The 24211-nt window shown below is 45.4% G+C and overlaps 1 protein-coding gene across 1 annotated transcript in view; it reads right to left on the bottom strand.

Moving 5' to 3' along the window:
* Positions 1-3885: 3885 nt before the first annotated feature.
* LOC126124775 (derlin-2-like) overlaps positions 3886-24211 on the bottom strand; it is an 83246-nt gene continuing 62920 nt past the window's right edge. The window contains exon 6 of the mRNA XM_049915120.1: positions 3886-4544. Within this exon, the coding sequence (XP_049771077.1) occupies positions 4436-4544 (109 nt within the window). The 3' untranslated portion in view covers positions 3886-4435. The remainder of the gene's footprint in view (positions 4545-24211) is intronic.

Below are 24211 nucleotides of genomic sequence, written 5' to 3'. Positions count from 1 at the left end.
TGAAAACAGAGGCACGCCCACCACCCCTAACTCATTCTGAGGTACTAACAATATTCCATAGAGTTTATAAAACAAGAGTTTACAAACTTCCTTGAAGAATCTTCACCAAGTAATACCATTATTTTATAAATGAGTCCAAAAATAAATTTAATAATTAGCATCAGATTGTGTAAATAATAATAGGAATTTTAAGTATGCCAGATATTTTGTAATTTCAAATATTTCTAAAAGAAGAGTAATTTTAACCGTACATGCATAGTTAGTACATATCGATAATAAGAAATTAATTTATTTTTATAATTTTAGCCTGAAATATAATACATCATATACAAAATTGTATTAATTCTTTTAGTGAAACAGCCGAGATAATTTTAACCTATACAAGATTCGAAAATATTCCGGCTATTTCAATTAAAGAAAGGTAATGTTAGAGGAGGGTATCCCATTACAACCTGGACCACCGAAACAATCATGTACAACAATGCTGGACATACCCTTGTACCCTTGTATGGTGAGAGGTGGGAACATGTAATGCACCCAGAAACATTGCCAAACGTGATCATCTTATAGTGTGGAGAGGTATAATGTTGTGTCGACATACTTACCTCCAAGTCTTTGAACATAATACACTCACCAGTCAACGGTGTTGTGACTCTGTACTCCTTCCCTATTTGCAACTTTTCAGGAGCCTCTTCAGGCCTGACTTCATTTTTATGGATAACAATGCTCTACAGCATCGAACAGGGCAGGTGGGCAAACTCTTAGAACGAGATGATATTCAATGAATGAAATGGCGTGTGCATTCCCCTAACTTAAATACCACCGAACATACATGGGATGTGTTGTGGAGACGTCTTGCAACACATTCTCATGCACCAATGACCACCCAGCAGTTGTCAACCACACTGGAGAGAAATGGAACACCCTACCACAAGAACTCCTTACCAACCTTATGCCCAATGTGGGAACATGTTGCAGAAAATGTACTGCCACCTACGGTGATCTCACACCCTATTAAGAACCTTTAGTAATGTGTAGGGAGCCATAAAACATCACAGTGACTTCAGTGTAAGTATATAAGAGTGTCATTACTGCTCGTCTGATTACTTATTTCTTTCAGTTACTTTCTGCTCTACTACACCACAGCAGTTCTTTCATTAAGCTATTTTACTTGGCAGTGACAGACCTTTCTAAACCTACTTTTGTCCTTAAGTTTTGCACACCAATGTATATCATATTTTGTCTAAATATGGGAAATCTTTTAAAGAACTTTCTCCAGGACAGTAATACATATTTCTGAACTTTCTCAGGTCATTAATAAACATTTCTGCTAGAGTTCCAGCAAGGCTAGTCTTCTTTGCGAGGCCTTGTTTCTATTGGTAATTTTGGTTGTTAAAGGGAAAATAATTATAAGACAGCACTAACCCTTGAAATTCTATTAGTTCAGTTATGTCTGCAGTGCAATTTTTTACACTTTACACTCCAGCAAGTGGTTTTTTTAACAAATTCAATGGTACCTTTGATCAGAAAATCATTTAACAAAGTTTCAGTGTCTAAAAATGCTAAAAGGAGACAGGGGAAAAAAATTGTCACTAAAAAGTGTCCTCTAAGGTATATACTGCTTTTAACGTATTATTTGGTAATTCGTTAACTTTGTAGCTAGAGACCACAATATTATTGACAGTGGGTTTGCTAGATTTCTCTCCTTTCTGATCTTTAATATGGGACCAACACAATATCCTCATCCATACCAACATCACTCCTGCTCTCTAACCCTCACCTCGCAACTCGTGTCCCTGTAACAGACCTAGATGCAAGACCTGTACTGTACATCCTCCCAACACCACCTATTCCAGCCCGATCCAAGCATCACTTATCCCATCGAAGGCAGAGTTACCTGTGAAACCAATCATGTGATCAACAAGTTAAGCTGCAACCGCTGTGCTGTGTTCTATGTGGGCATGAAAACCAACAAGCTGTCTGTCTGCATGAGTGGCCACCAACAAACTATGGCCAAGAAACATCTGGACCATCCAGTTGCTGAGCATAGTACCCATACAATGTTTTTCACTTCAATAACTGCTTCACAGCCAGTGCCATCTGGATCCTTCCTACCAACAACAGATTTTCTGAATTGCCCAAGTGGGAACTCTCCCTGCAATATATCCGATGTTCCTGTAACCACCCTGTTCTCATCCTGTGTTAAGTCACTGTCCTTCACCCACCTATCTTCTTCTCTTCCCACTCCAGCACTACACAGCCTTCTATTCCGACCTCAACCTATGGTAACATACTGCCCCACACCCTCCAACCAACAGTTCCCACCCCCTCTATCCTATTATCTCCTTCCCATTCTCATCTACTCTGTTCATTTTCAGTCCTCTGTCAATGCATCTTTCCCCACACCTCTCCTTTTTCCCCGACAACCTCCCGATGCTGCACCTGTTGGCCATCTAGTCCCTGCACACGCCGCCACACAGCGTTCATCTCTCTCCCATATACTGCTCTCCCTCCCCTTCCCTTTCCCCGCTTTCTCCAGACTGCCGCTTGCATCCCACGTGATGTTGCATTCCAGCCTGAGATGCTGAAGTTGGTGGTCGTGTGTGTGTGTGTGTGTGTGTGTGTGTGTGTGTTTTTTACTGATGAAGGCTACGGACAAAAGCTATATGTGAGTGTGTTTTAACTGTGACTGTCTGCTGCAACTCGACGTGTCTTCTTTACAGTAAGTAATCTGTCTTTTGCTACATTGTTGATATTCCTACCTGGAGTTTCCATTGTTTAAGTAATAACCAGCAATACTGTCTCATCATTTATTAGTTTTCTTGATTCCCTTTGATACAATTAACTTTAGCAGATGTGTGAAGTAGTCATTTTCAGAGATTGCAAATTTAGATATGTGTTTAAGTTAATTAGGAGGACATGGGTGACATCATCCCCTTGAGAATGTGCTCCTCTGGAAGTGGTTATCTAGTGAGAAGTACTGCCAACAGTTTATTAAAAAGGTGTTTCTATTAAAAAATGAATTAAACAAGCAATTCTCTAGTATTATGTGACTGTCAAAATGCCACACCCACAAAATAAATGTCTGCATGGCCAGAAATTATGTGTGCAAACATAACAGAAAAATACAAAAGGCATCAATATGTTCAGGCAGTTGCTCCAATCTGAGGATTTCACTTACTGATGTTTTCCAGTCAAATTTTCTCCACAGCCCTAAATGGGAGTATCAGAAAATAATTCTGCCAGAAGTGAAAACCATTCTGTGATAATGTTCCATGCAGTTTTCGGGCATATAATGATACAAGCTGCAACACCTCAGTGCACACTAAATAAACTATGCTCCACGATAAATTTTATAAATGAAATGAATTTGTAAAAATGTTTCCCAGTGAATCTACTCAATTACAGAGAAATTCTATTAGTGGTTAGTATCATCTTGGAATTACAAGACAGGTAAAGTCCTCCTCCTCACTCTTTCTATTAATCTCTTCAGACTTTTCTATTAACATCACCTGTTTCTTCCATTAAACATTCTCTGCACTGTAAGATTCCAATCTTCCAATTGCTAATACACATATTACATTACTGCTGGCAGAGCCAAATAGGTTAATTGAATATAATGTTTTATGTAAATTTATTTACAGCTGTGCCTCACGTTTCGAGTGAATTACACTATAAGACACCAATGGTAAATATTCTTCAGTCTCTTGGAAAACTCTTATTTTTTGCACATTTTGATGCATGTACCACACTATACATTCAGTGTGGTTCCAGGAAAGATAATATAAATAAAAATAATGTGGTATTCAGGTACAAATTGTTTTGATTATGAAATAACAACAATGACCTAATTAAGTCATGGCATCTTGTAGTAAACAAACTGACTTACACATAAAATATTTAATTACATTTGGTAAACATCTCATTTCATTCCAAACACATCCATTGGATACATTTTTGTGCATAAATGAGACAGTCAAGTGTATGACAGTCACTGAATTTTAGAGTAGATCAAAATCTAACACCTTACCATCCAACAGTGTGAATATATATAGCTCTTGGAATAAAACTCACTTTTACTTACGTATGTAGAGCACATCCACATCACAGAAGGAAGAATCACTCAGTTTTCCACTGCATTTATTATGTGCTTTTTTCTTTGGTGAGATTGTGATTAATTGAACATCACAAAGAGATTTAATAAAGTTGACCCAGCAGTTATAAACTGCCCCATAGCCTCACTGCACCAGAGGCGGTTCAGTATTTACAAACTATGGTGAACAGTAGAGGTTACACTGATTGTGATCTGAACCACAATGCCAGGTCTAACAATAGGCTCTTTTTCCCCCTTCTCAATAATTATGAAAGTAGTCTGCAGAGTCTGTGCAGAGAATAGAGAAGGAAACTGTTTTATTTGACTGGCACATGCACAAATTCACTGCGGCTGGTCAGGCTGTTCAGCTTCTGCCCAATTAAATCCACCTGGGCGTTCCTCAGGTAGCGGCGTGTAGTCAGGATCATTCTGCGCATCAAACAACGTCTTCCTGCAACACACAAAAATCTCTTACATTCATCTGTACAGCTTATGTATTTTTTTAGATGATTACTGTAGGTACGACAAAACTATCAAACTCTTAGAGGATATCACACGAAGAAATAAAATCAAAACAATAATAGATAAATGAAGAATGTTGTTGAATATAATGCTCATTTTTATATGAGAAAACAATAAAAGGAGTTGCACAGGTTCACTGTGGGAAAGGAATGTTACGAGTTAATGACCCATGGACAACTAGGTCATCCGAGATGGAACACAAGCCTGGACAGGGGAAGGGTGGAGAAGAACACTGCCTATATCCTTTTCAAAGGTGTTTGCCTCAATCAATTCAGGGAATCTACATCTACAATTCACAATTCACAATTAAGTGCTTGTCAGAGGGTTTGCTGAACTATACCTTCAAGCTATTTCTCTACTATTCTCTGCTTAATACATGAAAACATAAACTTGGATGGTCTGCTCTGGATTTAAACTGCTGTCCTCCCAAACATTAGTATAGTGTCTTGCCACTGTGCCACATTACTAGATGGTTCAGTGGGAATCACTACAGGTAATCTGATGGACACCAAAACTGTTGCCCCTCATGGATATAGAGCATGCAACAAAATGATATTTTGAAAATTTGAGAGATTGTAGAGGATGAAATTCTGAACTTTTGATATAAGGAACGTATAGTTGGGACTGTGAAATAAAATTTCTACAGCACTATACTTTTGTTAAGGTAAATGAAACACTAGAATACTCTAATTTGGAAAACTTTTTTTGAGGAAACAATAGAATATAATCAGATACTGTAAACTGAATCAGTGGCTTCACTACTTCAGAGTTATGTTCAAATCTGATGACTACAAACTTTGTCACATAATGTGCAACAACAAACCAGGTTTAGTGTACTTCTCTGAAAGACTCCACACTTCCTTCTCGTGATATCAGAGGCTGCAAAGATCCACTCAATAAGCTCAGGTACTGTTCCTACTGGTGTTAAGCACACAGGGGACTACACATACCCACAGAGGGGCGAGTCAGGGGCGTGTGCAAGCCAAGGGACTTTGTAATCTCTGCCAATTACTCTCTACTTTTTTTTTTTTTTTTTTAAGTGCTTTATCTGAAAACTACCTTGAGCAGTTAAACAGAGAACCGACTCGTGGCGATAAATGTCCGCCGCTCGTGGTCTCGCGGTAGCGTTCTCGCTTCCCGAGCACGGGGTCCCGGGTTCGATTCCCGGCGGGGTCAGGGATTTTCACCTGCCTCGAGATGACTGGGTGTTTGTGTTGTCCTCATCATTTCATCATCATCCAGGAAAGTGGCGAAATTGGACTGAGCAAAGGTTGGGAAATTGTACGGGCGCTGATAACCACGCAGTTGAGCGCCCCACAAACCAATCATCATCATCATCATCATCATCATCGTGGCGATAACATATTAGACCTTCTGGTGACAAACAGACCCGAACTAATTGAAAAAGTTAACACAGAACAGGGAATCAGCGATCATAAAGCGATTACGGCATCGATGATTTCAGCCGTAAATAGAAATATTAAAAAGGGTAGGAAGATTTTTCTGCTTAGAAAAAGTGACAAAAAGCAGATTTCAGAGTACCTGTTGGCTCAACACAAAAGTTTTGTCTCAAGTACAGATAGTGTTGAGGATCAGTGGACAAAGTTCAAAACCGTCGTACATAATGCGTTAGATGAGTATGTGCCAAGCAAGATCGTAAGAGATGGAAAAGAGCCACCGTGGTACAACAACCGAGTTAGAAAACTGCTGCGGAAGCAAAGGGAACTTCACAGCAAACATAAACATAGCCAAAGCCTTGCAGACAAACAAAAATTACGCGAAGCGAAATGTAGTGTGAGGAGGGCTATGCGAGAGGCGTTCAATGAATTCGAAAGTAAAGTTCTATGTACTGACTTGGCAGAAAATCCTAAGAAATTTTGGTCTGATGTCAAAGCGGTAGGTGGATCAAAACAAAATGTCCAGACACACTGTGACCAAAATGGTACTGAAACAGAGGATGACAGACTAAAGGCCGAAATACTAAATGTCTTTTTCCAAAGTTGTTTCACAGAGGAAGATTGCACTGTAGTTCCTTCTCTAGATTGTCGCACAGATGACAAAATGGTAGATATCGAAATAGATGACAGAGGGATAGAGAAACAATTAAAATCGCTCAAAAGAGGAAAGGCCTCTGGACCTGATGGGATACCAGTTCAATTTTTCACAGAGTACGCGAAGGAACTTGCCCCCCTTCTTGCAGCGGTGTACCGTAGGTCTCTAGAAGAGCGTAGCGTTCCAAAGGATTGGAAAAAGGCACAGGTTATCTCCGTTTTCAAGAAGATACGTCGAACAGATGTGCAGAACTATAGACCTATATCTCTAACGTCGATCAGTTGTAGAATTTTGGAACACGTATTGTGTTTGAGTATAATGACTTTTCTGGAGACTAGAAATCTACTCTGTAGGAATCAGCATGGGTTTCGAAAAAGACGGTCATGTGAAACCCAGCTCGCGCTATTCGTCCACGAGACTCAGAGGGCCATAGACACAGGTTCACAGGTAGATGCCGTGTTTCTTGACTTCCACAAGGCGTTCGATACAGTTCCCCACAGTCGTTTAATGAACAAAGTAAGAGCATATGGACTATCAGACCAATTGTGCGATTGGATTGAGGAGTTCCTAGATACCAGGACGCAGCATGTCATTCTCAATGGAGAGAAGTCTTCCGAAGTAAGAGTGATTTCAGGTATGCCGCAGGGGAGTGTCATAGGACCGTTGCTATTCACAATATACATAAATGACCTGGTGGATGACATCAGAAGTTCACTTAGGCTTTTTGCAGATGATGCTGTGGTGTATCGAGAGGTTGTAACAATGGAAAATTGTACTGAAATGCAGGAGGATCTGCAGCGAATTGACGCATGGTGCAGGGAATGGCAATTGAATCTCAATGTAGACAAGTGTAATGTTCTGCGAATACACAGAAAGATAGATCCTTTATCATTTAGCTACAAAATAGCAGGTCAGCAACTGGAAGCAGTTAATACCATAAATTATCTGGGATTACGCATTAGGAGTGATTTAAAATGGAATGATCATATAATGTTGATCAACGGTAGGGCAGATGGCAGCCTGAGATTCATTGGAAGAATCCAAAGAAAATGCAATCCGAAAACAAAGGAAGTATGTTACAGTACGCTTGTTCGCCCACTGCTTGAATACTGCTCAGCAGTGTGGGATCCGTACCAGATAGGGTTGATAGAAGATATAGAGAAGATCCAACGGAGAGCAGAACGCTTCGTTACAGGATCATTTAGTAATCGCGAAAGCGTTACGGAGATGATAGATGAACTCCAGTGGAAGACTCTGCAGGAGAGACGCTCAGTAGCTTGGTACGGGCTTTTGTCAAAGTTTCGAGAACATACCTTCTCCGAAGAGTCAAGAAGTATATTGCTCCCTCTTATGTATATCTTGCGAAGAGACCATGAGGATAAAATCAGAGAGATTAGAGCCCACACAGAGGCATACCGACAATCCTTCTTTCCACGAACAATACGAGACTGGAATAGAGGTACTCAAGGTACCCTCCGCCACACACCGTCAGGTGGCTTGCGGAGTATGGATGTAGATGTAGATGTAGAACTTGTCCGTGAGGAATGTCCTGGCTCGACAATCAAAGTGCACTGGAGTACTGTCATTGTTTTTTTTTTTTTTTTTTTTTTTTTTTTTTTGTGGTTTTAGGGCGCACAACTTCAATGGTCATTAGCGCCCTGACTACTCTAAGAATGCACCGCGAGGCACAAGGTGACAACAACAACTAAAAGGGAAAACACGATAAAAGAGACTGACAGGCATAGGATTAAAAAACAACATCATCAAATGTCCTTAGCGAGGTTCGTCAAATTGATAAAACAAAGAACACGAGCAGCTGCTCGTGGGTCATCCGCTAAAATGGCATCGAAAGTATTAGGCAGGTTAAGATCGAGGCGCAGTTGGTTAAGATCTGGACAGGACAGTAAAATGTGTCTAACCGTCAGCAAGTGCCCACATGGGCAGAACGGCGCCGGCGCAGCCGTCAGCAGATGGCGATGGCTGAACCGGCAGTGTCCAATTCTTAACCTTGCTAAAACGACCTCCTCCCGCCGAGAAGGGCGTGAGGAGGACGTCCAAGCCACGGGAAGAGGTTTTAAGGCCCGAAGCTTGTTGTCTGTAAGTGCAGCCCAATCGGCATGCCACAGCGATAAAATGCGCTGACAAATGACCCTGCTAAAATCGGACGAAGGGACACAACAAGAAGCTGTCCGAGGCTGGAGGACCGCAGCCTTGGCCGCGGCATCTGCAGCTTCGTTCCCAGGGATACCGACATGGCCAGGAACCCACATAAAGCTAACCGGCGGACCGACGTCCACCAGCCTCTGAAGAGAGCGTTGGATCCGGTGTACGAAAGGGTGAACCGGGTACGGATCACTGAGGCTCTGGATGGCGCTCAGGGAATCTGAGCAGATGACATAAGCAGAATGTCGGTGGCGGCAGATGTAAAGAACAGCCTGGTAGAGGGCAAAGAGCTCAGCTGTGAAGACCGAACAATGGTCATGGAGCCGGTATTTGAAACTTTGTGCCCCGACAATAAAGGAACACCCGACCCCGTCATTGGTCTTAGAGCCATCTGTATAAATGAAAGTCATGTTGATGAACTTCGAATGAAGTTCCAAAAAACGGGAGTGGTAGACCGAACCGGGGATGACCTCTTTTGGGAGCGAGCTGAGGTCAAGGTGAACGCGGACCTGAGCCTGGAGCCAAGGTGGCGTGCGGCTCTCGCCCACTCGAAAGGTTGCAGGGAGTGAAAAATTAAGGTGTTGAAGGAGGCGACGAAAGCGAACTCCAGGGGGTAGCAGGGCAGAGACATACAACCCGTATTGAAGGTCAAGAGAGTCGTCAAAAAAGGAACGATAAGACGGATGGTCGGGCATTGACAGTAGCCGACAGGCATACCGACAAAGCAGTATATCGCGCCGGTAAGTGAGTGGCAATTCGCCAGCGTCAGCATGAAGACTCTCTACGGGACTGGTATAAAATGCTCCGATCGCAAGTCGTAAACCCTGATGTTGTATGGAGTTGAGGCGGCGTAAGATAGATGGCCGTGCAGAGGAGTATACGAAGCTCCCATAATCCAGCTTGGAGCGGACGATCGACCGATATAGACGAAGTAGGACGGTTCGATCCGCTCCCCACGACATACCACTGAGAACACGGAGGACATTTAAAGAACGGGTACAACGGGCGGCCAAATATGACACATGTGGAGACCAGCTAAGTTTCCTGTCAAAGGTGAGGCCTAAAAATTTGGTTGTCTCCACGATTGGGAGAGCAATGGGACCAAGTCGTAAGGACGGTGGGAGAAACTCTTTGTAGCGCCAGAAGTTAATACAGACAGTCTTCTCGGCAGAAAAACGGAAGCCATTGGCGACACTCCAGGAGTAAAGACGGTCAAGAGAACGCTGAAGACAGCACTCCAGGACTCGTGTACGCTGCGCGCTGCAATAGATGGTAAAATCGTCCACAAAAAGGGAGCCTGATACATCAGCTGAGAGGCAATCCATTATTGGATTGATCGCGATGGCGAACAGAGCGACGCTCAAAACTGAGCCCTGTGGCACCCCATTCTCCTGGCGAAAGGTGTCGGACAGGACAGAACCCACACGTACCCTGAACTGTCGATCCATTAAAAAGGAACGAATAAAAAGAGGGAGGCGACCGCGAAGGCCCCATGTATGCAAGGTGCGGAGAATGCCCGCCCTCCAACAGGTGTCGTAAGCCTTCTCCAAATCGAAGAACACAGCCGCGGTCGGGCGCTTCCGCAAGAAGTTATTCATAATGAAGGTCGACAAGGTAACCAGATGGTCAACAGCAGAGCGGCGCCTACGAAATCCACATTGGACATTGGTAAGTAGGCGTCGAGACTCAAGCAGCCAAACCAATCGAGAGTTAACCATTCGCTCCATCACTTTACAGACACAGCTGGTAAGTGAGATAGGTCGATAACTGGAAGGCAAGTGCTTGTCCTTCCCCGGCTTAGGAATCGGGACAACAATAGACTCGCGCCAGCATGCGGGAACATGTCCCTCAATCCAGATGCGATTGTATGTACGAAGAAGAAAACCTTTACCCGCAGGAGAAAGGTTCTTCAGCATCTGAATATGAATAGAATCAGGCCCTGGAGCGGAGGACCGTGATCGGCCAAGTGCGGTTTCGAGTTCCCGCATGGTGAATGGGGCATTATAACTTTCACAATTCGAGGAGCAAAAGTCAGGTGGCCTAGCCTCCTCTGCCTGTTTGCGGGGGAGGAAGGCAGGGTGGTAATGAGCGGAGCTCGAAACCTCGGCGAAAAAGCGACTGAAGGCATTGGAGACAGCCTCAGGGGCCACAAGGACTTCATTCGCGACCTTCAAGCCAGAAACTGGGGAGTGGACCTTAGTGCCAGACAGCCGGCGCAGGCTACCCCAGACAACAGAAGAAGGAGTAAAACTGTTGAAGGTGCTTGTGAAAGCAGCCCAGCTGGCTTTCTTGCTTTCTTTAATAATACGACGACACTGAGCACGTAATCGTTTATAATTAATACAATTCGCCACTGTAGGGTGGCGTTTAAAGGTGCGTAAAGCACGTCGACGAGCACATAAAGCGTCTCTACATGCTGCGGTCCACCAGGGGACCGGTACGCGACGTGGAGAAGAAGTAGGGTGAGGGATGGAATATTCAGCAGCAGCGAGAATGACTTCCGTGAGGTGTGCGACCTGACGATCGCAGCTTGTGAAGGTTTGATCCTGAAAGGTCGCCCTGGAGGAGAAGAGCCCCCAGTCTGCCTTGGAGATTGTCCAACTAGAGGAGCACGGAGAGGGAGTATGCTGCAGGAGATGGATAACACACGGGAAGTGGTCGCTCGAATATGTATCAGCAAGTGCATACCACTCAAACCGGCGTGCAAGTTGGGGAGTACATATAGAGAGGTCTAAATGGGAATAGGTATGAGATGTGTCCGAAAGAAAAGTCGGGGCGCCAGTATTGAGGCAGACAAGATTGAGCTGGTTGAAAAGGTCTGCTAACAAGGAGCCCCTCGGGCAGGATGCTGGAGAGCCCCAAAGGGGATGGTGGGCATTGAAGTCTCCAGTTAACAAAAATGGTGCAGGTAGCTGAGCAATAAGTTGCATCATGTCTGCCCTGGTAACGGCAGATGACGATGGAGTGTAAACGGTACAAAAGGAAAACGTAAAAGTGGGGAGAGTAATGCGGATGGCAACTGCCTGCAGGCCGGTGTGCAACGTGATGGGATCGTAGTAAATATCATCCCGGACCAGCAACATAACCCCTCCATGAGCTGGGATACCTACCACAGGGGGTAGGTAAAAACGCACAGAGGTGTAGTGTGCCAAGGCAATTTGATCGCATGGGCGTAGCTTCGTTTCCTGGAGGGCTACGACGAGCGGACGATGCAAGCGGAGCAGAAACTTCAAGTCTTCTCGGTTGGAGCGAATGCTGCGAATATTCCAGTTAATAAGTGCCACTGTAAGAAAAGGAAGATGAGAGAAGGGGTCACCTCGAAGGCCGCTTAGGGCCTGGCTTCGAGCGAGCACTGCCGCCGCTATCAGTAGGCGGACAGTCATCGTCCATGGGGTCTATAGGGTCATCGGCCACCTCGGGAGGATGGCCGGGAGGGGGAGCTTCCTCGGCCGGTGAACGGCCAGATGTTCGGCTACCAGCGGTGCGGCCAGGCGAAACGGATGACGGCCTGGGGCGGCAACCGCTGGGTGGCGCAGGAGAGGAAAGGCGCCGTGGCGGAGAAGGAGAACTGTGCTTCCTATGCGCCTTTTTAGAAGGACGTTTGGTGGAAGTACCGGTCGAAGGCTGGGAGGTCGAGGGACGGAGGAAGTCTGCACGGGATGGTTCCTTCTTAAAGGCCCGTGCATCTGACTTCGGGGTCTTCGACTTAGCAGAAGCTGAGGAAGTGGCTGGTGTCTGTGGGGTGATGGGAGGAAGAGGAGACATCGACCGCGCGATCTTAGCGCTGGCCGAACGGACGACCGTGGTGCTGAAGGTCAGATCGCATGTCTGGGTTGCTACCTCCCGGGTAGTCCGAGGAGAGGCGAGGACAGTACTGTATTTCCCCGCTGGGAGCAGCGTGGGCTTCCTACTAGCCAATAGCTTGCGAGCAGCCGAGGTGGACACTTTCTCTTTGACCCGTATTTCCTGGATACAGCGTTCTTCCTTATAGACAGGACAGTCGCGGGAGGAGGCGGCATGGTCACCCTGACAGTTCACACAACAAGGAGACGGAGGTGGACAGTCACCCTCATGGGCATCCCTGCCACAAGTGACACATTTAGCCGCATTGGAGCAAGACTGTCGAGTGTGATTGAAACGCTGACACTGGTAGCAGCGCGTAGGTGTCGGGACATAGGGGCGAACAGAAATAACCTCATAGCCCGCCTTGATGCGCGATGGCAGCTTAACACTATCGAAGGTCAAGAAAAGTGTCCGGGTCGGTACAAGGTCATTGTTGACCTTTTTCATGACCCTATGGACAGCCGTCACGCCCTGCTCAGCGAGGAAAGATTGAAGCTCCTCGTCAGTCAATCCGTCGAGGGAGCTACTATAGACTACACCACGAGACGAATTCAAAGTGTGGTGGGCCTCCACCCGGACAGGGAACGTGTACAAGAGTGTGGCCCGAAGCAGTTTTTGTGCCTGAAAGGCACTCTCAGTTTCGAGTAATAAGGTACCGTTACGCAACCTGGTACAAGATTTGACAGATCCGGCTATGGCCTCTACGCCCTTCTGAATAACGAAAGGGTTGACAGAGGAAAAATCCTTTCCGTCCTCAGATCGAGAAACTACGAGGAACTGTGGGGCAGGCGGTAGTACTTTTGTCACTGTTGGCTGGTCACGTTTCCGTTTTTGGGTCGAAGTCGAAAGCGATGGAGTAGAATCCATTGCGGAGGAATCCCCCATGATTGCCAGCGTCTCCGATGGCGCGCTCCTTCCTTGTGGGGACCCTCTCAGAGGGCACTCCCGCCTTAGGTGAATGTTTACACCTCAGGTCACACCTCCCGAGAAACAGACGGAGGGACCAATCGGCATGGTCAGAAGGTATCAGCTCAGGCAATCACCCCTCCCCGGGCCTGGCCTTTACCAGGGGGTACGCACGTGCCTTACATGTCTACCCAGGGCGGGGACTTACGCGTTACCCCGTCACCGGCTACGCGTGCGAACGCGTGGGTCGGCCTTCAGACACGCACAGGGAGGAAGGAAGAAGAGGAAAAAGAAGAGAGAGGGAGAAAGAGGACAGACCGTCTCAAACGCCGAGGCGGAGACCAGAGAAGGCAAGGAGAAGAAGGCAATGAGAAAGCAAGGAGAAGAAGGCAATGAGAAAGCAAGGAGAAAAAGGCAATGAGAAGGCAAGGAGAAAAAGGCAATGAGAAGGCAAGGAGAAAAAGGCAATGAGAAGGCAAGAAGAAAAAGGCAATGAGAAGGCAAGGAGAAGTCAAGGGAAAGAGTAAGGAAGACAGTGAGGTGGAGAAGAGCAAAGAAAGGAACCAACAAAAGGAAGGAAGAAACGAGAAGTGAGAAACCAAAAAGACCAAGATTATAGGTCGTGAAACCGTCCGTCTCCGGACGCAGGCGCTAACTACCCCCGTGAGGGGGATGGACTCCTTTTAGTCGCCTCTTACGACAGGCAGGAATACCTCAGGCCTATTCTAATCCCCGGACCCGCAGGGGGTACTGTCATTGTGATACCATAAACCAGTGCATAATTGCAAGGGAATATCCTCCAGAAGTTCAGGCAAAGCATTCTCCAGACAGTTGAAATACCATGCACCATTCAAATGATCTGATAATGATGATATGATAATGTTTGATTTGTGGGGCGCTCAACTGCGTGGTCATCAGCGCCCATACAAAGTCCCAATTTTCAAACAGTCCAATCTCGCCACTGTCAGGAATGATGATGAAATTATGAGGACAACACAAACATCCAGGCCCCAAACAATCTGATAAGATGTGTGGTCCAATAAAGTGATCTCCCTGAATTCCAGCCCAAATGTTCACTGAGAATCTCACCTGGTAATATCTCAGATAGGTAAGGAGTGGGTTTTCAACAACCCAGTGGTGGCTGTAGAAACTATTTCACATTTCTAGCCAGAGGTTCCTCATTTCAAAACATTCCAAACGTCATTCTCTACAATCTCCCAAATTTTTAAAATGCCAGTCTGTTACACCCTGTATAACACACACACACACACACACATACACACACACACACACATCCATGTGTGTGTGACCAAATTAAACAAAACAGCTGTTATGTGTTTTGTGAGACATCCAAAGACAATGAAAAAGTCACTTTGTTTCACATTACAGACAACTTGTTGCTTAAAGTGCAGTTTTATCTTTCCTATTGACAAGGTGGCTTAAAATTACTACTGTGAGATAAAAAGCTTTTTCAGTATGGGTGCTGCAGCCATAGACAATGTGAAACAGCTAATGTGGGTTGAAAACCAACCCCAGCTGTAATTTTCACTTTTATTATATTTTATTCGTACATCAACTCTCAACACTCAATTAATAGAAAATATGATGTGACACACAAGACAACTAGATGACGGTACAACATTAAAAACTAAAATTATAACTTCATGCAGCAATTAACAGAAGCCTTCAGAGGATTTGGTTTACAGTTTAATATTCATGAAACAAAATTTTTGTGCTCATCCGTACTCATGAAGATAATGACAACTTGTAAGTCTAAACTGAAATATTTGCACAAGTGAACAAATTTAATATCTGGATGTCTTCACCAGTTGACCAAATAATGTTAGTTACATGTTATGTAGGTCATTTCAGTGATTCCTTTACCAAAATGATGTGGCACAAGTCAGTTTACTAGATATGTATAGATGATCAGCATTAACATTAATGAAAACATTTTTGTCTTAGGTACTCATCCAACTACACTTAAAAACTTGGTTTACAGACTATCAGTTTTTAAATAGAAATTTGTACATCGAATAGGAATTGTTCAGGAGAAATTATTTTAGGTCAGATTTAAAACTTGCTTTGCTACCTGTCAGACATCTTGTTATTGCGCAAGTGTTAATAAAAGTTTGTTGCTGCATACTGAACTTTTTTCTGAGCCCTTGACAGCTTCAATAATGATTAAATAACATCATTTTCCCCCCTTTAGTGTTGTAGGTATTGACTGCACTGTTCTTCTTAAATTATTTATGATGAATTTCATAGGCAAATATATGTATGGTGACAGTGCAGCTAAAATTCCTAACTTCTTAAAGAGGAACCTACATGATGACTGTGGGCGAACACTATGTTATTATTCTTACTGCTCACTTTTGTGCTCTTTCTAAGCGGCGACTCATCCCAGAAAATTATACCTTAAGACATTACTGAGTGGAACTACAAAAAATATGTCTGGAAGTTGATTAATTTGTTTCCAACACTAGCAGTCACACAAAGAGCTAGACGTAGCTGAACTTAATTGTTTAAGAACCTTTCTAATATAATTCTTCCGGTTAAAATTTTCATTAATATGTACACCCAAAAAATTGAAGCATTCCACCTGTTTACTGGCTTATGTCCATGTGCCACATCAATTATTAGTATGACTATTTGTTGTACAGTACTGAGTACATGAGGGTTGTTTAGGGAAAGTCTGGTAAATTTCCATGAAAGAACGGAACACTCCTGTTGCACCTTCATGACTGGTATGCTTGATTATTCAAAGAACCATACAAATAACTTAAATAATGTATAGCACACAGTTCACTGTTGACAGCCATCTGAATTGGCCAGAGTGTCGGCTGCGATTGAAAATGGAGACAACCGAGTTTTGTGCTATTATTAAGCATTTTCATATGAAGAGTTGAACTGCTGTACAAAACAAAACCAACTGGATGAAGTTCATGTGGACACTGTACCACCACTGAAGACCGCTTACATTTAGATTAATGAATTTAAATATACTTGGATAAGCACCAGAGACGAAGCATGCTCCAGCCATTAAACCATGGTCACCATAAAGGAAACCATTGACAATATAATGGAAGACCACTGAATAAAAAATCATAAAATTGCTGAGACTGTAGGCATCTCAGCTGATCAAGTTGGCTGGTTTAAAAGAGTGGGGAAAAGGACAAAACTACGAGGTCATCAGTCCCTTGTTCCAATTAAAACAATGCCACAAGTGTGAGAATAAAACAAACGAGACTGACAACTCAAAACGGAATGAAAGGAAAAATCACAAGAACGATGAAGGGCAACAAACATGTAAATGGACAAAAGAGGCCAAGAAAACCACAGAAAAGCAAGAAACGGGATGAAGAGATTAAAACAACAAAGCAGATTACCATTGCTGGCTGACCATGAGAATCAAAAAGGAGAAGCCAGCCACTATGCAACACATTAAAACCTCCACCCTAGTGCATCTAGGGTGCAGGACACAGAGGGATGAAGGACATGTGCTAAAACTTAGATCAAATGGTAAAACCCACCCTCACAAATAAAATGTAAAACTAAATCAGCCGATGAGGTGTTGTCAGATAAAATTAGCAGCAACAAGTCCGGTAACCCAAGATTTCGTCGCTGGGCAGTCAAACTGGGACAGTGCACCAGAACATGGGCCACTGTCAATCGGATGCCACACCGACACTGAGGTGGGTCTTCAGGGTGCAGGAGGTAACTTTGGGTCGCTCAAGCGCTGCCAATGCAGAGCCAGCAGATGACAAGTGATTCTCTGCGAGAGGCCTGCAAGACTTCCACACATTCGTAATCTCCTTAATGACACGCAGTTTGTTGTGTGTACTGGTGTGCCATTCCGTCTCCCAAAGCCGAAAAACCCTATGGTGTAAGTCAGAATGCAGATCAGCTTCAGAGATGCTCATCTCCAGAAGCGGTTTCCACGTAGTGTGTTTGGCCAGCCTGTCGGCAAGTTCGTTGCCTGGGATGCCGAAGTGTCCTGGAGTCCACACAAACACCATTGAATGACGGGACCAGTCCAGGGCATAGATGGACTCCTGGATGGATGCTACCAAAGGATGGTGAGGGTAGCACTGGTCGATAGCTTGTAGGCTGCTCAAGGAGTCAGTAAAAAGAAGAAACAATTCCCCAGGCCATGAACAGATATACAGATATAATGAAGTGCACGAGAGATGGCCGCCAGCTCTGCAGTGAATACACTGCAGCCATCGGGCGAGGAATGCTGTCCATTCCTCTGTGGACGTAGGCGAAGACAACATGACCGTTAGTCATCGGACTGTGTAAATCGCTTCAGAGGCCCGGAACACATCAAGAATCAAGAGGAAGTGACAGCGGAGAGCAGCAGGAGTAACCGAGTCCTTAGGGTAATGCGAAAGGTCCAGACGAATCTGCAGCCTAGGTGCACACCATGGAGGTGTATGAGGACAGACCTGGATGGGACGTGGTAAAAGGAAGGACTCCAGTTCAGACAGAAGGGATCGCATGCGAACAGCAATTGTTAGCCCTGACCTGGGCTGTTGATGCGGAAGATGAACTGCCGTGGGTGGAAAAAGGCGGCGGTAATTCGGATGCTCAGGAGAACTACGAATGTGTACAATGTATCTGGCGAGCAGCTGTGCACATCGAATCTGCAATAGAGGGACTCCGGTCTCCACCAGGACACTGGTCACCGGACTCGTTCTAAAAGCTCCCGAGCTAGGCAAATGCCACAGTGGTGTACTGGGTCGGGTACACGCAACGCTGAGGGCGCCACCGAACCATAAATCAGACTCCCATGGTCAAGGCAGGATTGTACAAGGGCTTTGTAGAGCTGCAGCAGAATAGAGCGATCTGTACCCCAGTTGATGATGCTCAGGCAGCGGATAGCACTGAGGTGCTGCCAGCACTTCCGCTTAAGCTGATGAAGGTGAGGTAGCCAAGTCAATCGGGCGTCGAAAGCCAGTCCTAAGAATCGATATGCCTCCACTACAGTGTGTGGATCATGATTAAGGTAAAGTTCTGGTTCCGGATGAATGGTACGACGCCGACAGAAGTGCATGACACACGACTTAGCAGCTGAAAACTGGAAGCCATGGGCTAGAGCCCATGATTGCACCCTGTGGATGGCTCCCTGTAGGTACCGCTCAGCAACACCAGTACTGGTGGAGCAGTATGAAATGAAGAAGTCGTTTGCATACAGAGAGGGTGAGGCGGACAGCCCTACAGCTGCTGCTAGACCGTCAATGGCCACTAAAAATAGTGATACACACAATACAGAGCCCTGCAGGACCTCATTCTCCTCAATATGGGGGGGAACTATGGGAGGCACCAAGTTGGACACGGAAAATACAGAGTGACAGGAAATTCTGCATAAAAATCAGGAGCAGACCTCAGAGACTCCACCTGTATAATATGGCAAGGATATGATGTCGCCAGGTGGTGTCATACGCTCTGCGTAGATCAAAAGAGACGGCAGCAAGGTGTTGGTGTCTGGATAACTATGTTCGCATGGCAGACTCAAGGGACACAAGATTACCAGTGGTTGAGAGACCCAGGCGGAAGCTGCCCTGACACGGGCCGCCAACACGCCATACGTTCCAGCAGCTTACAAAGAACATTGGTGAGGCTGATGGGCCGATAGCTATCCACATCGAGCTGGTTTTTACTGGGTTTGAGCACTGGGATGATGGTGCTCTCCCACCATTCCAATGGAAAGATGCCATCGCACCAGATCCAGTTGAAGACGACGAGCAGATGATGCTTGTAGTCAGGCAAGAGATGTTTACTCATCTGACTGTGGATCTGATCAGGCCCAGGAGCTGTGTCGGGGCAATGTGCAAGGGCACTGAGGAACTCCCACTCTGTAAATGGGGCATTATAGGTTTCACTGTGGCATGTAGTGAACGAGAGGACTTTCCTTTCAATATGACGTTTGTGGGTGCGAAAGGCTGGGGGGGGGGGGGGGGGGGTAGTTCTCCGAAGCAGAGGCTCAAGCATACTGCTCAGTAAAGCGCTCGGAAATTGCATTTGCGTCGGTAGATAACATGCCATTGATGGTAAGGCCAGGGACACCTCTGGGGGCCTGGTATCCAAAAAGATGTCTGATCTTCGTCCAGACTTGGGAAGGCGATGTATGGCACCCAATGGTCAACATGTACCTCTCCCAACACTCCTGTTTCCGTCGTTTTATAGGCTGGCGTACACAGGCACAGAGCCGCTTAAAGGCTATCACGTGCTCTAGGGAATGGTGTCACTTATGTCACTGTAGAGCTAACTGATACTCTGTAATTGCCTCTGTGACTTCCGACGGCCACCGAGGGACTGTCTTTCATCGGGGGCACAATAAGGAGCGAGGGATCATGTTTTCTGCTGCAGAAAAGGGATCATGTTTTCTGCTGCAGAAAAGATCATTGTAGTTACCTGCTCAACCATCACATCAATGTTATTATGTGGGGCAGAGACGATGGTTACATCAGACGTGAAAGTTTCCCAGACTGCCTTCTTTAAAGGTCATCTGGGCAGGCATCCATAGGCCTGACGCCGGAGCAGTTACAGGAAGATGGGTGAGTGGTCACTACCACACAGGTCGTCATGCGCTTGCCAGTGGATAGATGGGAGAAGTCCTAGGCTGCTAATTGATCAATCAATGGCTGAGTAACTACAGCCACACTGAAATGTGTGGCGGCCCCAGTATTTAAGAGGCAGAGGTCGAGCTCAGACAGTAAAATTTCGATGTCTTTGTCTTGGCCAGTAAGCACAGTGTCACCCCACAGAGGGTTACGGGCATTAAAATCTCCCGAAAGTAGGAAAGGTTTAGGGAGTTGATCAATCAGTGCAGCTAATACTTTCAGGGATACTGCACCATCTGGAGGAAGATATACATTGCAGACAGTTATTTCCTGTGTCATCTGTATTCTGACAGCCACAGCTTCAAGAGGGGTTTGAAGGGGCACAGGTTCACTACAGACTGAGTTTAGGACATAAACGCAAACTACACCTGACACTCCACTCGATTATAGTCACTATGGTTCCTGTAATATCCCTTACAGCCACAGAGGGCAGGGGACCGCATTGCTGGGAACTAGGTTTCCTGGAGGGCAATGCAGAAAGCAGGTGTAAACCTTAACAGTAGCCATAGCTCATCCAGGCGGCGGAAAAAACTGCCACAATTCCATTGGAGGATAACATCATCTTGAGACTGGGAAGGCATGGAACATTCAATGAGGCAGTTTACACCTCAGGGTCACATGCTGCAACAAACTTTTTGCCTGAGCAATCTATATCCATTGTGTCTGAGGGTCTGGTGAGATCCAGGTCCTCAGCGGATGCCAAAATCTCCACCCCATCCTCAGACGCAGAGCTTGTAGATAGTGGTGGTGTGGGTGCCACCGCAATTTCCTTGGTCTTAGGGGTTTTCTTTTCGGATTTCTCTCGCTGCTCCTTGGGTTTAGCTGGCTGGGAGGACTTCACTGAATCAGTCTCTGGGACTGAGGATGAGCGTGAAGCCCTATGACAAGCTCCTTTTGGGCTCTTCATCCGCTGGCGGGTCTCATCTTTCCCACTAGCAGAAACCTGGGACAGGAGTGACCCAAGGGACCCCTTCCTAGCAAGAGGAATTACGCTTCTCTGTCTCAGAAGTGGGGACTGAAATCCCCAACGGTTGAAGGGGGGGGGGGGGTGTTGCTCCCTAAGTAGGTGTGTAGGTGGTGTGGGAGCAACAGGGAGGAGGGAAGTGACCCCCCCAATATCAAGGGGGCAGGTGTAGTCTACCAGTCCTGAGAGGTGACAGGAGTTCGAGGAACTGATGGGCGAGAACTGTTCTCATAGCGGTGGCATATGAGTAGGTCATAGCCACAGGATGTAGGCGCTCAAACTTCCTCTTAGCCTCAGTATAGGTCAGTCGGTCCAGGGCCTTATATTCCAAGATTTTCCTCTCTTTCTGTAAAATCCTGCAGTATGGCGAGCAAGGTGACTGATGCTCTCAGCAGTTGACACGGATGGGACTTGGGGAGCGTGGAGTATTGGGATGTGATGGACATACACAATCTCGACAGGTGGGGCTGTAAGTACAGTGAGAAGACATATGGCTGAACTTCCAGCACTTAAAGCACCACATGAGGGGAGGGATATATGGCTTGACGTCACAGAGGTAGACCATCACCTTGAATTTCTCGGGCAATGTGTCACCCTCTAATGCCAAGATGAAGGCACCGGTGGCAACCTGATTATCCCTCAGACCCCGATGGATGCGCTGGATGAAATGAACACCTTGCCACTCTAAATTGGCCCGTAGCTAGTCGTCAGACTGCAAAAGAAGTTCCCTGTGGAATGTAATACCCTGGACCATATTTAAGCTCTTATGAGGCATGGTAGTAACCGAAACATCCCCCAACTTGCCACAAGCAAGTAATGCCCGTGACTGGGCAGAGGATGCTGTTTTTATCAAAACTGAGCCACAGAGCATTTTGGACAAGCCCTCCACTTCACCAAACTTGTCCTCCAAATGCTGCACAAAAAACTGAGGGTTCATGGACATGAAAGATTCCCCATCAACTCTCATGCATACGAGGTACCAGGGCGAATAAGCTTCACTGCCATCCTTAAGTTAGCATTCCCATTGTGTGGCCAGGGAGGGGAACGACTTGGGGTAATTTCTTAACATTAAGGTTAGACTTTGCCCACAGAGACTGCTAGTGGTGGGCCACCAGCAAGAGTGACATACTACGCCTCATGGCATGTCATCCGCCCTGATGCCACCCACTCTGACCAAGGGCCATCCCCATGGGCACCACCCAGGCACAACAAAGGCCACCTGGCAGGATGGCCATTGCTGGGAGCCCAATGTCCCAGGGTGACGGGCATCTACTCCTTGGCATACTTGGGGAGTTAACAGTGCAGGCATCAGCAGAGAGATCCCTGTGTTGTCAGTGGGGCTACAACCAACAGGGTGCATGGCGGCCCCACCACAATGGACTGGCTACCATACTGGATATGAGGTACAAAGAAGTCCATGGTCATCGTCGCACAGAAAGTGACACTGCATAGTGCATGGTGGAAAACGCACCCAAGAAGATGTCCTTGCCCAAGAGATGGGGAATGGGCGGGACTCCAATGCGACAACAAGAAAGTGGGCTAAAGATCTCAATGCACGATGGGCACAATGCACCATGTAAGGTGCCCTTCCCCAACTGGCTTGCTCTTTGGGAAAAGTTTGAAAAATGGAGGTCAAACCATCACATAAAGGCCGAAACGTGTGCGACTCCTTTTAGTCATCTCTTACAACAGGCAGGAGTACCTTGTGCCTATTCTTACCCCCAGACCCGCAGGGGGAACTGAGCAAGTGCATAATATCCTGAACAAAAAATCATCTATGCAGGTGGGGAACACAATTTCTCATAGTCAATCACAAGTGCATCCGCCAAATTTCAACACAATATCTGGCAATGTGTAATTACTATCTGCAAGACTTTTTGTGCTGATTTGTCACTGTTGATGAAACCTGGGTCCATCGTTACACACCAGAGTCAAAACAGTCAAACAATGGACTAATGCTGGCAGAAGGGTACCAAAGAAGGCAAAGATCATTTTGTCAGTTGGTCAGGTGATGGCCTCTGTTTTTTTAGGACTCTCAAGGAATAATCCTCATAGATTACATGGAAAAATGCAGAACCGTAACTGGACCTTGTTATGCTTCACTGCTGGATTGTTTAAAACTTGCGTTGGACCAAAGTTGGCATGCAAAAAAGTGCCTTTCACCAGGATAATGCACCATCCAACATCAGCAACAAAAATGACGAAAGTGCATGAATTGAACTTTGAATTGGTTCCTGATCCACCCTTATCAGTAGCTGTAGCCCTATGTAACTTTTTTCTGTTCCCTAATTTGAAACTTTGGCTTGCTGGGATGAAATTTTCTTCAAATTAGAAAGTGATAGTTGCAGTCAAATAGTATTTTGTGGAGTTTGACAAAATCTATTTTTCCAATGGGATGAAAAAGCTGGAGGATAGCTTGACCAAGAGTATACCCCTCAAATGAAACTACGCCACGAAGTAAGTTGAATTGTTTATTTTTTCTTGCTTTTTCACCAAACTTATCAAACCAGCCTCATATTACATTTTCTCAAAATTTAGGGCGACTGTTTTCAAGAACCACTTAATAATTCTTTGACAAACATCATTAACAATCTCTTCTGTTGCTTTCATAAGATGGGATTTATTATAACACTAATGCTGTCTGCAAAAAGCACCAATCCTGCTTGTTGAAAGTTAGAGTTCAAGGTCATTCACATACATAAGGAATAGGAATTGACCCAAAATTGAACCCTGTATTACTCTCTTCATTATTTCTTCTCAGTTACTTCCAACTTTGTTTGAATTAGTCATCACAACCTTTTGCATTTCATTTGTTAATTATGATTTACACTAGTTGTGTGGAAAGCTATCAACACCATAAAATTTAGGTTTTTACTCACCATATAGCGAAGATGCTGAGTCGCATCTCCATTATATGGTGAGTAGCAACTTTCCTTTCGTAATATTGTTACATTTCATCTTGGATTTTCCACTGTTTCAAACTTGGGTTTCTGTTTTTCTAATAGATTAAAGTGGTCTTCACGATCAAATACTTTGGAAAGA

The sequence above is a fragment of the Schistocerca cancellata genome, unplaced genomic scaffold (assembly GCF_023864275.1).
Source record: "Schistocerca cancellata isolate TAMUIC-IGC-003103 unplaced genomic scaffold, iqSchCanc2.1 HiC_scaffold_426, whole genome shotgun sequence".
In the NCBI taxonomy this organism is placed as follows: Eukaryota; Metazoa; Arthropoda; class Insecta; order Orthoptera; family Acrididae; genus Schistocerca; species Schistocerca cancellata.
This window is presented reverse-complemented; position numbering and strand designations above follow the sequence as displayed.